Source organism: Corvus brachyrhynchos, unplaced genomic scaffold (assembly GCF_000691975.1).
Source record: "Corvus brachyrhynchos isolate BGI_N302 unplaced genomic scaffold, ASM69197v1 scaffold115, whole genome shotgun sequence".
Lineage (NCBI taxonomy): Eukaryota > Metazoa > Chordata > Aves > Passeriformes > Corvidae > Corvus > Corvus brachyrhynchos.
Window position 1 is genome coordinate 12,487,780 of NW_008239553.1, and position 16,419 is coordinate 12,504,198.

The window sequence follows — 16,419 nt, forward strand, 5'->3', positions numbered from 1 at the left end:
GCGGCCGCCGCGATGGCGGCGGGGGCCCGGCTGTCTTGGGCAGGCCGCAGGCCTGGCGCAGCCCCGGTTCCTCTTGGCTGCTCGAAAGGAGGGAGGAGGAGATGGCCGCTTGCTGCGGGCCCTTGCTTGCCGAGGGTTTTTCTGCATTTTCTGAGTGGCCAGCGAGCGAACTCGGTTTCAGTGTAGTAGGAGCGACGTGTGAAGCTCCGCGCCTCGCAGGTGTCAATACAGATCTCGCATCCATTGTGCTCCCTGATTATGAGTAAATGACGCGTGGATGGGTTGTTCGTACGTCTTTCGCCCTATATTTGAGAGTTTCAGTGGTGGTCAGGTCCACCCACCCCGTGTTCATTTCCTTCGGTGATTCTTCTCCCTACCTGATTTTCCTAGAACTAAAAATACCGAACAGCAGTTACGCAGTCGTTTTAATCTTTCAAATCTTTGTTGTTCCCAAAATGAGCGCTGTTGCCGAAGTGGCTGCTCTTGCCGTGTTCTAAAGCATACAGTTACGTAAGGGTGTCCTTCCTCTACAAGGGCCTGCCTTTCCTTTAATACCCACTGATGGCCTGGCCTGTGTTTGCGTGGTAAGGGTGCGCCAGAGAAACCATGTGTTGGAAGACTGGGCGCTCCGCGAGGGAGCTGAACCAGCCCCCTGAACTGGATTTCTGTGTGGGCATCAAAATGCACGTGTGAGCACAAAGAAGAGAATGGCTACAAAGGGCAGCGTAGGCTCTTCCTAGGTTCGGGCATGGCTGAGGCCAGTCAAAGTAAGTGCTGTCACAGTTCAACCCCTCGCCCCATAAAAAGCCCAGTACTCAGGCTTCCAAAATTCTGGCACTTCTCTGATGGCGCAGTAAGTCTGAGTAAAGAAAGTATTTAATAGAAGTCTAAAGGGCGTTAGTTAACAGAGAAGGTAAATCACATTAATTCAAAATAGTGCATCCAAACTGACTGGAATTATTTTTACAGCTAACGCGATATGTTGTCTGTTTCCTCTGCTTCTTTAGAGCCCAGTATTGTAGTGGAAGATCACGTCATATTTCCATTCCTTAGGGCTTGAATTCTTTGTTTTTTTCTATGACAGTAAGCTCGCTGAGTGAGCCGAATAATTAATATTTTCCAGTTACAAGATCTTAAAAATTTTTAAACCACATAAACTGAAAAGGTAACACCTTAAGGTAAAAAATAGAGTTTTATATAGAATATCTCAAATTATATATCCTGGATCAGTAAATAGCTTTGAAAATTTTAATGCCCCAAATATCCTTTTTTATTCTTGCCATTTTTGAAATCTCATAATGCAAAATTTTTCTTCCAAATGTGATAGACTCTTAAAATAAGTTATATTTATGCCTACTGGAAATCGAAATAATTTGATGGCTACCATTCATCTTTTGTGTGCTAATAAAATTTTATTGCAGAGATTTTTCTAGGTGAAAGTAAAAGTTTAGAGAATGTTTTATGTTTTTTGTTGTTATTCCAATAATTAGCATATGAGTTTTGTTCTTTTTTTTTTCAGTAGCTGCTAGCCCAGTAAAATCTTCAGAGTTACAGAGCTGGGGTTTTAAGTTTCATGATTAAAAAGTACAAAACTGGAAGCTCTTTGTAGGTTCTGCTAGAAGTCAGCAAGACAGGATTTATCACTTTTCTGGCTGTAGAGAATCAGGCTTTTAATGTGTATACCTAGAGGACAGTAAAATCAAATCCTATTTAACCAAGATTTCTGAGATGTAAAAGATCTTGATCACCCTATTTTAAGTTTGTTAATCTGATGAACAGTGCTGTTTTCTTTTTTAGCATCAACCTTAAGATGAGTGGCTGCCGTGTCTTTGTTGGACACTTGAGCTCACGTGCTCGTGAACGGGATGTAGAGAAATTCTTCAAAGGATATGGTCGCATACGAGAAATCCATCTAAAAAATGGTTTTGGGTTTGTGGTAAGTAATAGCCTTGTTTTCCTTGCTCTTGCTTGCAGGTGCTAACCTTGCTAGGATGATGTCAAGGAAGGGAAGATGTGTAAGAGAATAGTAGTTATAGTGGGAAATGGAAATTATTAATACACATTTCAGAATGCTTTTCAGAATTTTGGATTACAGTTTTGGCCACATTTTGCTCAAAATCTTGGTGGTATTCTAGCTACATTAAATACATTGTTTGTTCACATTCTTTTGTAGGTTTAAAATTTATCCCTCATTTCTGAAGACCGTATAAGTATCCTGTTTATGGCAGTACAAAATTTGCAGTCTTGACCTGGAAGAAAAGTTTATACAGAACCACTTAAGCTCCCCTCTCACCCCTTCTAGTCTGCTTGGTCATATTTCTTAAATAATGGCGTGACATAAAAGCAGAGTAGTTGACCTACAGATGTAATAGGTGCTGACTGGTGGATTCAAGCAGCACAGCTTTGAATTCTCGTGCAGCTAAAGTTTGACATACTCACCACCAGTACATGTTTATAGGGCGTATATGTCTGTCGGACTATTAAATGAAATAGTTCATTGTATCTCAGTTACCTGCTGCTGCTTTCTAGAGCTCTGTGCTCCTAAATGTCCAAATTTTGCGGCTTTACGGGTTCACAAATTGACTCAAGATCAGCCTGTGTTTAACTATTATCTCATGAGAATTGAGAATTAGCTGTTCTGCAGCACTTAGTTCAGACTTGAAAGGCTGATACTGCCCTCGCACTATGGCAGTCTTACATGCCGCTCTTTTTGCCAAGATCAATCCCTTGAGTGAAGTTACTGGAAAAGAACAAAAGAACAGGCTTTGCCTATTTTAGTTTCATATGAGTATTGCTCCTTAACTTCCTGCACATGGTGGTTCCTGATTACCCTGCATTATGAGCTGCTTTTTGTTGACTACCAGTAGGTAGCTATCTGTTTCTTAAAAGTCTGGAGGTAAATGGCTGATCTAGACGTGAGTTTATTTAGCATGCTCTTTCCAGTTGCTGCTATTTCTCAATCTCCTTTCCTTGACTGTTCCTCTTCCTGGGCAGGGCTGTTGACTCATTCAGGAGCAACTTCTGTTCAACTCTTGTAATCGAGTCAGTCAATCCTTCCTCCTCTTCTCTAGTTCCTAGGTGGAACCATTTTCTTTTCAAAGATCATTAATAACCTTGAATAATTGTCTCATAACTTTATCTAAAAGATTTAATTGTTCTCCGGATAAAATTCTTTTCTTCATAGCTGAACAACTTTCCCTCCCATACTTGTCATCCCATCATTGTGCACCCATATCAGAAATCACTTCCATTGTTTGTGTAATTGTTCTAGGTTTTGGAAGACTCTGGCCGGATTCCTTTGGAGCTTCCTTTTCTTCAGGCTGAACAAACACAGCTCTCTCAACCTTTCTTTGTTATCCAACCCTCTCATGAGTTTTGGTGGCCTTCTGCTAGTCTCACTCCAATTTTTCAATGTCTTTTATGAGCTGGAGGGACCAAAACTGAACACCGTGTTCCAGGTGTGGCCTAACAAATGCCAAGTAGGGTGGAATAATAGCACCCCTTGGTCTGCTGATTGTACTCCTAGTGATGCAGCCCAGGATGCGATTTGCTTTCATTGTAGCAAGGCCATGCTGCTGACTCATGCTTAGCTGACTCTTCACAAGGATTTCCATGTCCTTTTCATTTCCATGTCCTTTTCCCCTTACACTCCAGCCACTCAGCCCCCAGTGCATTCTGCTGCTTAGGATTGTCTTATGCCACATGCAGCACTTCATGTTTATCTTTTGTTAAGACTCGTGATTCCTGTTTGCCTAATCTTTCAGCCTATCAAGGTCTTTTTGTTTTTTCATTCTGGTTATCTATTTCTCCTCCAACTTTGGTGTCAGACACAGAATTGGTGAGGCTGTGCTTGAGCATGTCATGCATGTCATTTATAAACACATGGAATGGCATTATCCTTCATGGCACTTCGCTTGCCATGTGCTGTCAGTTCATCTTTATTTTCTGTTTTTTAAGACCTGTATTTATAAAACATTACAAAACCAAGTGAACACTGTTATAGTGTTAAAAGCATGTTTTGTTGTGCTTGATTGAAATCATTGCTTAATCTTTCAAACTAATTATATTTACTTAAATGTTGTAGATTTCAGGGAATAGTGTTTTCAGAGTGTAAAGCTAGGTAGACTTGCAGATGTTCAGTTTGTTAGAAATAGTTATAGAAATAGAATAGTTGACATAATGGGACTTGGAGTTGCCAAATGCTGGACCTAAATAATTTTTTTTAAGATATGCTTTGCATCATCATGCAAACATGTGATGTTTCATTTGGTAGTGAAACAGATTTCAGTGCAGAAGGGGGAAGATTGCTTAAGCCAGTATTGCTTCTGAAAAGCAGTTCATAGTTACACAAACAGTTTCTTCAACTTGAGAAGCTTCTTCTCTGTTGTTAATTTCTTGCAAGCTGCAGTTCCACAATTTTTTCTCTCCCATCTGCACTGTTGCTTCCAGCAGTCCCTATCCACCTGCTTGTTCTCTCTGCTTTATTTCTTTCCTTTGTTCCCTTGCCTCTCATGGTATTGCTGCAGTTGTTCAGCCGCATACAATGTACCTAACCTGGGAAGCTGATCTGGTTGAAAAATAACAGTGCCTTTTTCACCCCACCGCCTGCACAAAGTGTGCTGTTTTTCATCTGGGTAGATTTCTTGACCTAGTTTCCTGCAGAGCTGTAGAAGCAGCTTTGCCAAGAACCAGTGGGCTGGATAGTGGGCAGAGGCTACTTGGGCTGACTAAAGCAGCATTTCTTCCAAAAGTGAAGTGACAGATTCCATTGCAACAGTAAATGGAATTATGCTTGTTACAGCTGATCTGGACCCGCAGGTGGCCAGTGCTGAAGAAGGGCTTCTGTTTCATACTCTTCTTACATGGGCACCTTTTTGCCCAGCTAGTGAACTGAATTCACTCAGAAAAAAACCCAGGAGGGCTCTTTTTTCTGGTTTACCCTTTCTTTGCCAGTTCAGTAAGAATTTAATCTTAAGAGAGTTTCGGGAGTGCATGACTCTCCTGCATTTGATCAGCTCATCCTGTTATATTGCATTTTCCTGTATGTGGGGCTGTGTTTTAAATTGTATGCCTTGAAGTAATTTCCCCCACCTCTCCCCAAAAGTATTTTAGATATTTCTGTAGTAAACCAGGTCATTTAGTTTATTCAATACAGATCCTGCAAATAATTCTACTGAAACAATTGGGGAGGCAAAAGGAATTTGTGGGGTGGAGGGAGAAGAAATGATTATGAATAGGAACATGTTGGCATTTCAATCATAAATGTACTAGGAATCAGCTTCCTCATTCAGAGTTCTTGGTGATACTTCATGTAGAAATGTAAAATTTATAAAGAAAGCATGTTTATTAGTATTTGCGTATACTGTGAGGGAAAATACTTTTTTATTCCTATTTTCTTTCTAGGAATTCGAAGACCACAGGGATGCTGATGATGCAATTTATGAACTAAATGGTAAAGAGCTGTGTGATGAAAGGTAAGTGTGATACCATAATTTCCCTTAAGAATAGAAAAAGTGCTTTGCATCAAAATGCAGTGCATTATCTTGTGGCGTTTCTTGTGGTTCTGTGATGGGATATACCTTCCATAACTTTAAAGACATCATTGGGTTCCAGTCTTGTTTAAGGCAAAGGATTAGTTTGGGACTGGATGAGTGGTTTGGAGCAGGGCTGACTGTTTTCTCTACTTCCACTTAGTTCTCTTTCAAAGCTAACTCAGGATCTTGTCATTTGGAATATTAGTAAGAGTGAATTGAACTTATCTGTCTGTTGGCCAGAAAATAAGCTGATGATAGCCTGTTACTCGTTGGATTGTTGCCCTTCAGTCTGCAGCAATGTGGACTATAGTCATTGTGCGTTGCAGTAATTTTTATTGTGATTGTGGAAGCTGGGGTTTAGGTCATTGGGTTGTTGTTAGTGATTTTAGTACTCTTTTCTCTCTGTGATTACTCCTGGGCTCTGGTTGAGCAAATTTAAGTGTTTCAGTCTGAATTACAGACTTGTGACAATTTTCATGAAAATCTGAGGGAGGTGAATGAGAAAGAACGCTGGTCTGGCTCTTTAAGAAATGCCAGTGGTTGTGTTATAAATCATTGCTTGCAAGGGCAAGATAATTCTTGTTTGTGCACATTTGCTTCCAGTTGTGAAAGATTTAAGTCAATGTCAAATACTTAAAGTTTGTTGTTTTATTTTTTTATGTGCTTGTTTTGTTTTGTTTTTTTCCTGTCATAAGGGTCACAATTGAACATGCTCGAGCCCGAAGAGGAAGGGGAAGATTCTCACAACGGTTCAGTTACTACCAGTCGCAGAGTGGATCTAGGTAGGTGGTCTGGGCTCTCTGTCCTTTTCCTCTTCCAGTAACTGAAGAACTGGAGTGAAATACTCTTTTCTTTTTGTGATTTAGGAATCCAGCTCGGTTTCCTTGTATAGCTTCACAAAAGAAGTTCTATGTTCTCAAACACTGCAGGTTCATTACTATTACTTGCCTTCTCCGGCTGAGGAGAGTGTGGATTTTAAAGCAGTTTAACTGTCTTGAAGACTTCACACACCTATTATGAAATGTGCCTTTGCCATGGTGTAGGCACTACGCTGGTCTTGCTTCCTACTGTCACGTAAATGATGTGAAGGAGTATTGCTGCAGTTGGATTGGCTGATTTTAACACTAAATCAAGAAAAATGCAGAGCTTCTCTACTGTGGTTTTTGTCACCAAACTGAGCTTACATGCTAAGTAGAATTATTGTAGAGCAATAATTCAAGGTATTTACTGTCTAACCAAGTTTTCACATTTCCAGTTTTATGGTTATCAAAATGCTTGTTTCAGCACAGCCTAGAAAAGGAGCAGTGCTAGGGCACAAGATAAACCCTTCTGCATGTTTTAGTAAATACCAGTTGACTTAAGTTTGCTGACCAAGCAGGTGGCTTGCTAAGGGAGTCTCTCTCCTGTGATGGAATGTGAAAATCAGGACACAGCTCATCTCTAGAATACCTCTAGAGGACACACAGTATTTGTGGAGTTGTTCACTTTCAGTGATTAGAGCCAGTGAAAGTTCTGCAGATTTGCGTATATTCTGCCAGACAACTACACATTACATTACATCTTTGTGCTTTATATCTACCTGTGTGAAGGAAGTATGTGTGGAATAATTTATTCTGTAGAAACATTCATAGCTGTTGCCTATGTACAGTAGAGTTTGGAAGATGAAGATACAAGGGACATAAACCTTCACATTTGTTACAAAGTCAGAATTGCTGGCAGTTTCCAACCACTGTTTGGAACATCTAATTTGCATATGCAAGCATACTAATTAGATTATTTTTTCTTTAATGGCAGTAGCCTTGACACAGTATAACTGGTCCAAGGTCCATGCTAAAAGTGGACTTTAAAAGTAGCAAGTTTGATTGAAGGTCGTGGGCATCTGACGCTGTAGTCGTGTTCATGATGTCAGACTGCCAGTGCTAGACAGGAAGAGACTGTGGTTTGCAATAATGGAAAAATCAGACTCATTTGTGACTCTGGGACCTCCATTTAAATATCTGGAAGATCTGGATGTTCTGAAAAAGATTGGACACTTTGAGGTATGCACTGAAATGAAATTGACTGTGCTTCAGTGTATAAATCAATACACACAATTTAGAACCATGTTTCTGTGGGAGAAGATGAGAATCATTTTCTCAAAGGTCAGTGCTCTTGATTTTTCAATCTTTTTTTTTAGCAATACAAAGTAGTGCCGTTGTTAGAATCCTGCATTACTTACCAAAAAATTGGCATCCTTTTTCCATAATTCTCAAATCCCTTTCTATTCAGAATGGCTAGGATGGGGAACAGAAATTACTTGCATGGGTAATATTCTTTCCAGGTGTCTCCCTCTCCTGTATGAACATTTTCAAGCCACATTTTAATTTTTGAGAGGGTCTTTCATTTTTGGTTAAGTGGCAAACTTCAGCTTTCATTCAGGAGCTGTAAACTGCCATGGTTATTTCATGGCAATCAGTTGTTTAGCTCTCATTTTACTGAGATAGAAATATTTCTACCCCAAAAAATGTCTAATGCAGGTCACAGTGGCATTTATAAAATTAACAAGTGATTTGGAATTCAGAAGTGTGAACTAAGGTGCCTTTAAATTGTGTCTTCTAGCTCCCTGACATGAAGCAGAATGCTACCAACTAAAAAAGCGAAAGATAGAAAAAAATTGTCCTTTCTCTGAATATTCCCAGAAACCATATGTGAGCCAAGAAGGTCAAATACCAAAATTAAACTAAATCTCTGTACATTATTTTCATTTTACCAGACATTTACCTAGTGTATCTAGAAAAAAATGACAGCTGTGTTGACAGCCTTGGTAAAAAGGCTTCGTCAAAATCCTTCTTAATCCCCTTTTAACAGCTTACTTCTTCTAGCGGAGTCTTAAATATACTCTTGACTAGGGAGAATCAAGTCGGAAGTCCAGCAATAAGGAAATTACTTAAATCTTTCAGCAAACTGTAGAAAATGTCAGATTTCTTAAATTTTGAATTCTTTATGCTGGAGAATTTTTTCTTTTTTTTTTTTTTTTCCCCCTCTTTGAATTCTTCCAGCCGGTATGGGCCTCCTGTTCGTACTGAACACAGGATCATTGTTGAAAACCTTTCATCCCGTATCAGCTGGCAGGTGAGTTAGAATCTTATCTTCTTTTTCTACACCTTATTTTACTACTCCGTAAGTAGACTGCTTTCAGCCTGATTTCTTAATAAAGCCATCATAAATATTTCATGTGAACAAAAAAATAAGAAAAAAGCTTCAGGGATTGCTAAAAATTAGCAATGAAGCACTTACAGAAGTGTTTTGTTTCATAGCTGTGCAAATGGTTCTATAAGTAGATTTTGTAGTTGGGAACTGATTCTTTCTTACTTCTGTTTGCCAACTGATAAAACTTCGGAAGACTCTAGATTGTTTCTAAAATATTGAAACATTGCATTCATTCAAACTGTGTCATCCTTTTGTATTGTTACACCTGGAAGTGCATGCCTTTGTTTTGATTAAAATTTACAGTCTTTTCTTATGTTTTGCAAAATATTTTTGTGACACGATGCATGATTGAGAATTCTGGTAATACATCAGTAATAGAGGGAATTTTAAGAGAGCTTCTGTGTCAAGTATGCTTACTGTAGGTATTTTTTTTAAAATCCAAACTTTCATTACATGTAATTTGAAGCTTTCTTACCACCTTTCCTTTTTGTTTGTTTTTTCACCTCTTGCTAATGTTTTGCTAGTATTTAGCTGGCTTTCAAGAATAGTCATATAATCAATTCTTTTAGTTGTGTTCCGTATGGTACACAGTGTATAGAAAGTTCACTTTTTAAGGACATAGCAACAGATGCTATTTCCAAAAGGTGAGTGAATAGTGGAGTTCAGTCTTTTTCACTAACCTTTATATTCTTTGAATAAAGAGACTTAAATCAATGTACTGAAAGATGCAGGAGAACATGCTGAATGTTCAAAGCCTCGGTCTTGGAGCTACTTCCCCACGAGGAGGCTTCTTGACTTGCTTGGAGCTCTGCTGATGTGTTTCATAAGAGTTGGGTGCAATCCATGCAGATAAACGGTTGAACTCAGTTTGTTTATCTTCTGCATGACAGGTTCAAAGGGTTCGCAGTTGTACAGTTGTGTTAATTATTGAATAACTAAAAAAACCCAGCTGAGTTGATGTGATGATCAAGTGGATTTAATCTAAATATCTTCTGGGTATGCTACACAGTTACATATATGAAGAGATTGTCACTTGGAAACGACAGTAGGGACCAGAGAAGTAAGCTAATGGAGTGCTAAGGAAAAGAAATCCTATAATGTTGTTTAGTGTTAAATGCTTAACTTGAAGAAAAAATTAACATTTTTGTAACTTTCTTTTACTTGTGAATATTTATAATGGCTTTATGTGTACTTACATTTTAATCTGAAGCCCACCCAATTCAGATTTCATACTGGTGAATCTTTTAGTATTTTAATTAAATGTTTTAATGTCTCTTAAATATACGATAAATTAGCATAAGAGACTTTTTGATACCTGCCTAAATAGACATCATTTGAAGGTAACAACCATATGCAAGCTGCATTTACTTTTGGAGTTGTACTGCTTTGATACTAACTGTAGTGTTTTAACTTCTAACTATGCTACTTACACAACACATTAAAATGGCTAATGCATTAACAGTAGTGGCATTATTCTTCCCTTCTAATCCCTGCTAGGAAGCACACTCAATATGGAACCTTGCTTTTAAACTTACACACATAATTTAATCTTTGGTGTGGAACCCCATATATTGAGAACATCTATCTCCCTTAGAAGGTATTGTGTTGGGATATTTAAACATAGAAAAAGCCACAAAAATTTGTATTTGGAAAAGTTTCCTCAAATTGTTGACTATATTGTTAATAGATAATCTCATCTCTAAGTAGTAGACAAACTGTCAGAACTCTCCTTTTTTTTAGCAAACATATATTTCTGCGTGTTCAGAGCTTTCCAACCCACCCCCATTAGTTTTTCAGCATCAAATTTTCAAGCAGTTGAGAATAGGTCTGTGTTACATCAAGATGTATTGTTTAATGTGTTTTTCCTATTTATGGTTGTCCTACACCTTATTTCTCTTTGCTGCTAAGGACAGCAGGGTTTTCTCGTGCTATTTAAGGTGAACCAGAACAGTAAACTTAAGATAAAACTTGATTGTTCCACTGGTTAGGTAGTAAAACCAGGTAACTTTAAACATTCCTCTAGTAACAGAATGTTGAGCTTTTATAGCACATGCACACTTCCTCTCTTTCAAGCAATAATGTTGGCATCTTAGTCACGTTGTCATTGTGATTACAATGATTAAGTGATATTTCATGTTGATGTTTCTTAGGATTCCACATATAGTGTTGCAAGACTGTGGGAGCCTCAATCTTAAAGCCTAAAGTTACTGATTTAGGAAATAATTATGTAGATTATTATTTTCTAACTTCCTTTTGATTTACCAGTCCTGGTCTAGTTAAATTCTCATTGACTCGAGCAGAGACAAAATTTTGTCCATCATCTCTAAATTGAGGGAAACTGAATTTGAAGTATTGTTTTTAATGGTACTATAGGGACCAATTTTCATTTGCTATTAGGGTTTCTTTATATTAAAAACAAGGAAAATATCTACTACTTTGCATATGCCAGTTTTTAACATAAAACTATAGAATTTTAATTAAAATACTACATAAAACTAAGCTTTCTGATATTCTGTGGCAAATGTTCTAAAGTTTTTTCTTGGCTTTTTGTTTTGTAGTCTTTTGTTCCTTAAGCGTATTTCTAACCAAGTGCACTTTGAACCTCTTCTAACAACCTTGATTTGGTTAACCATTTTTCTTGTGTGGAGGAAAAAGAACCAAAGATTTGGGGGTTTTCTAGTGGCTGAAATTCTAGGGTTTGGCCTGTTCTGAATTTTCCTTTTGGTTCCTATGACACTCCTGTTTTTTGGCAGTCTAGATCTTGGTTTGCCTGGGTTTGATCTCGATTGGCTAGCACAGATCATCCTCGGGTTCTTTAGCCACTTCTGGAGACTGGAGACTATGTCCAGTGCTTTCAGGGCCTCTGGTACCTCCGTGAAGCATATTGCTATGAGCCATCACTGCCTTTCTCATGTAAGAGAGTTCCTCTTGGCCAGCTAGGTATTGGACAAGCAACTCTTTGCTTAAGGTACCTTCTTATATCACCTGCCACTTGTGGCGTGTTGCGGTAAGTAGTCTGGGATTATAAAATACCAGATACGGTTGGGTAAAAGTGCTGCCTTAACTTAGATGTTTAGCTTTTTAGTGACCTTTTGCATTATTTGTTTGTGCTTTCTCCTATTGCTAAGCAAGTAATTTTACTGTGTCCACATTTAGCCTCTGTTAAGTTTAAGACAAGGATGTTTATTGATGTGACACTGTAGCGTGACGGATACTCAAACGAAACTTAGAAAAATTTCCTTCATAAAATTTTTAATTACATTGTAATTGTACCTTTTTGCTTTTAATTTTGCTTTGAAGCTGGGGGAGGTGAGCATAAAGGTTGAATTTGTCTACATTTATTGGATTGTCATTTAACTGGGGTGTTAGTTTTGAAAATCTGCATTTAATACTACTGCGCTTCTCTCCTATAATTCTGATTTCAGTGAACATGTTGGTATTTTAAGTATTGCATTGTGTTTTCATAACAGCTGGTTTCAGGATGCAGGATTATCTTAAAAGCAGTGTTTTATTCACTGTAGCTGTAAAATGATGGATCTTTTTTATATGCAGCTGCTATTAAATAAGCTGTTTCAGACACTTTTTTCTAAATGATATGTATATTTTTATATATATAGATTGAAAAGCATTAAGCAGTTTTAGCAGAGAAAGTTTTAGGGCAGTATTCTGCTACCTGACTGATTTGTGTCCTGTTCAAGACTAAAATGTTAACTTTTGCTGTAGGACTTGAAAGATGTCATGAGAAAGGCAGGGGAGGTCACCTATGTGGATGCACACAGAAACAACAGGAATGAAGGGTAAGTTCGTTTTGTGTCTAAATCGGTGTGATAGCTGAAACTATTACGGGCATGATTTTTCTTGTAATACAGAAGAAATTAAATATAAATCTGTGGTGTGGCTTAGATGCTGAAATTTCTCCAGTTCAAGAACCAAACAATCCAAAACACAAACTGTCAATAAGTGGGAGATCAGTATTGAACTCAGTCTCTATTCTCTATCACGAAAACAATGTGTGAAAGCAGAAAAGGAAGGGAGAATTCCTTCCAAATGTTAAATCCTGCTGTCTTTAACTTATTTTTATATAATCATTTATGATCTGAGTCCTGAGACTAAAACACCTCCTGTCTATGGCTGCTTTACACTGGTTCAACAGTCAGAGTCATGGGAAAAGAACATAACCAACTTCCATGGGGAATACCTACCTGCCCACTCTCCATTCTTAATTTTGCAGTCTACAAAGGTCCTGCACAACAAAGCAGGAGAGAAGGAAGTACAAACTGAGTCTTTGTGCTGGCAAAACTGCTGTAGGGCCGTTGCAAACCAGCACAACTAAGACCTTTTTTTGAGTTCAAATTTTAAAAACCACAGACTGGATTTTTCTGTTCACTGTTAGAATGCTTAAATAGGGCAGAAGAGTCTGCAAACTTACTTTGTTTCATGGACAACTTTGGAATGCAATTTAGTGGAGGCCTGAAAGATATTTCCTCAGCTGATGCAGGTTTGTAGCTTCCTGCATTTTCTCCATCTCCTTGCAGATGGCAGTTCTGGTAATGTTCAAGAAGGTGTGAAAGGTAGGGATGGCTAGGACTGTTAAGTGTTGTATTTTACTGTTAACCACGTTAAAAACTAGCTTTCAGAAGATAAAACAAGCTGTGAAGCAACAGATTAAAAAGGGCCAGTCTTGCTCTCCTTACTTTTTTTGTTTCTCTGAAACTTCCTTTTTTTCATGATGGTGAACAGGGTTGTGGAGTTTGCATCTTACAGTGACATGAAGAGTGCACTGGAAAAATTGGATGGCACTGAGCTGAATGGACGCAGAATTAAACTGACTGAAGACCACAGAAGGCATAGGTATGTCACCTGACATGATAAAACTCTGCTGAGGGCCTGGATTTGGGTAGCATTGATGCCAAAGTTTGATTATCTAGTTTTTTGGCCCCAATTTAAATATCACTGCACAGATAACTTTCTAGCAATGTAAACAGATTAAGATAAGAACTAACTGCTGAAACAAGGTAAATAGAAGAGTTTTGGATGAGAGTAAGGATTTTTTTAAAGAAAGAACTTTTTAAAAACACGAATTTTGGTATTAAAAAATGAATAATTGAAAAATAATTGAAAGGAAAGCTGTTTCACAGTCCTGTGAAATGTTTCTCAAATAGTTGTGGAAGACAGCTTGTTAATGAAAATAAAAGAAAATCAGTTAGCTTGCTTGCATTATTCCTAAGCAGTTCTGCTGTTTAGTCATTAAAAAAACATACTGACTTCAGCTCTTTCATTGTCTCTCTTAAAAATAAATCCATTTCTTTCCATGAAATAAAGGATGCATTACTAGTGAAGGTGTTAAAACTCTAAGGCCTTTAAGTGTGCTGGTGATCACACCTTTAGAGACTTTCTTAGCATCTTGAAAGAAACTCTTACTAACTTGCATGGTGTTTCTAGAGAGAATAAATACCACAGGTATGGAGTTTAATTTCTGTGTTTTTCTTCATAAATTAAATGATATTTCAAGGCAGGGTGTATGCTGAAAAAGAGTTCTTCTTTGATAGAAACTACCCTGCTTAAAAATTGGTTTCTCTCCTCCTGGCAGGAGCTGGGAGGAGAGGCATCTTTTATTAGGCAGTTCATATTTTGCCACACTAGCAGAGAATGTCAAGGCCAGAAGTTCCTGATAGCCTTGACCTAAGAAGATAGTGTCATGATGGAGCATAACAGGAATCTAGCAGCACTGTGAAATAACTGAATGCTGTGAATAGCACTTTCAGATGTTCCGATGGATGTGCTATGCATACAAAGTAGTTGAGAATTTTACTGATTGTTTTAAATTTAGTAAGAGGTGAGACTACAGCTTTTAATTATGTTTCTCCAGAAGCAGATCTCGATCAAGGAGTTACTCAAGATCTCGCAGCAGGTCCAGGTCTACAGGATCTTCCAGATCGGACAGCCGGTCCAGGTCCAGGTCAAGGTCCAGGTCCAGATCCAGGTCTCGCTCTCGCTCCCGATCTCGCTCTCGATCCCGCTCTCGTTCTCGCAGTCGTACTCCTAAAAAGAGTTACTCCCACAAAAGCCACCGCTCCAGCTTGATAGCTTCTTCCCCTTCCCCCTCTTCTTCTAAAAGAAAATCTCGTTCTAGGTCGAGCTCTGCTCATAGCCGTAGTTAACCTGCTCTGAGAGATGTATTAATGAATTTAATTTGATTCAAGTTTCTTGAAGACTTGAGACAAATTATGTATGAGAACTGGGAGGGGAAGAGTTAACATGATGAAAGGGTGACCTCCTCTTACATTGCCAAAGTGCCTGTCATCAAATAGGCCATCTCTGTGAGGAGGGGCTGGCTGTCAGCTTTCTTCTTTCAGTGAAGTCTGGAGTGGGAAGTCTTTTTTATTTTTTTCCCTGCTATTAGTAAACATTTCTATCATAGATATATTATGTACACATAATGCTGAGGTAATGGGATGAGACAATACGCTGCTTTCTCCCCCTCTTGCCCCTACTTTCCCCTCCACCTCCAAGGCCTTTGACTTCCAAAATACTATGTTAGCTTTTGTCCTTGGTATTAAGTCCGAGAACAGGAAGTAGAGATTTTATTCCTTTACGGTTCTGTGGCTACTTTTCTGTGCGAGAATGAATGGACCAGATAAAATTAGTTTAGAGTTCCCCCTTTTCCCCATTGCTTGGCTTAACAGGCTGTTTAAGTTCCAGCTTTACATGACCTTGACAATATGCTTAATTTGCAAAAGACTTTCAGGAATACACATTGGTTAGTTGAATGTTGCTCACTTGGATAGTGAATTAATACAGTGTTAAGCAGTAATGAAAGCTGGAATTTTCTGTTAAAATGAGACATACCATCCAGATGTCAGGATTATTGGGAATCCATTATAATAATTTTACAGTAATTCACTAGTATGTGGTATTGTATGTATAGGCCTTATTTGACAGGTGACTTCATAAAACTGCACAGAAATGTCAATATGCATGTCCATGTTTTTGATGTTTATAATAAAGTGACATAGCTTTCATACCCAAAAGTGTGATACTGAATAACATGTGTATGACTAGCAATAGTCTTGATGGAAAGGAAGGTTATTTTAGTAATGAGAGCAGCAAAAAAAAAATCCCAGGAAAAGTGTAGTCAAAATCTCTGGAATGCACAGTTGTTTTGATTAATAGAAATTTCCACTGCAAATACTGTCGTTCTTACAATTTGGGATTAGATTTTTTTTTTTTTTAACTTCTGTATCGTTAAAGAAGGGAGACATTTTTGGAAAAAATATGTAAATTAATCCCAAAGTCTTACATGTATTTAAATGTACCATTCCTAATAAAATCAAACCTTTTTCTGGCTTACTTTGCAGTTTCGTTTAATTGTTGTTGCTGTTGTTCACTTCATATAATCTTTCTGACATGATCACAAATCTATTTGAAGGTATATCTGTATGGAAGCAAGAAAATGTGAACTGGAAACCAGTTATGGTATGTAAGTGACTGGATACTGACTAACAGGAGGACAGGATAGGATCTGGTGTTGGAATCTCTCTATAGGTAGATTCATTTATCACTTTTGAAATAGCGTACTAGAGATTCTTAACATTGCCCACATGACTTGTGCACATACAAGGCTTCAAGGCTGACACCCTTTATAGAGCCAAGTTACTGGTGACCCTGCCCATGGCAGGGGTTTGGAACTAGATGA

The 16,419-nt window shown here is 38.2% G+C and overlaps 1 protein-coding gene across 1 annotated transcript; it reads left to right on the top strand.

The window, feature by feature from the left end:
• Positions 1–1,762: 1,762 nt before the first annotated feature.
• On the top strand, positions 1,763–16,073 carry LOC103620806 (serine/arginine-rich splicing factor 5). Its single transcript, XM_008639529.2, has 7 exons — positions 1,763–1,936; positions 5,404–5,474; positions 6,230–6,316; positions 8,573–8,645; positions 12,447–12,520; positions 13,464–13,574; positions 14,593–16,073. The coding sequence occupies exons 1-7, from the start codon at positions 1,772–1,774 to the stop codon at positions 14,882–14,884; spliced, it is 873 nt and encodes a 290-aa protein (XP_008637751.2). The 5' UTR covers positions 1,763–1,771; the 3' UTR covers positions 14,885–16,073.
• The last annotated feature ends 346 nt before the right edge of the window (positions 16,074–16,419 follow it).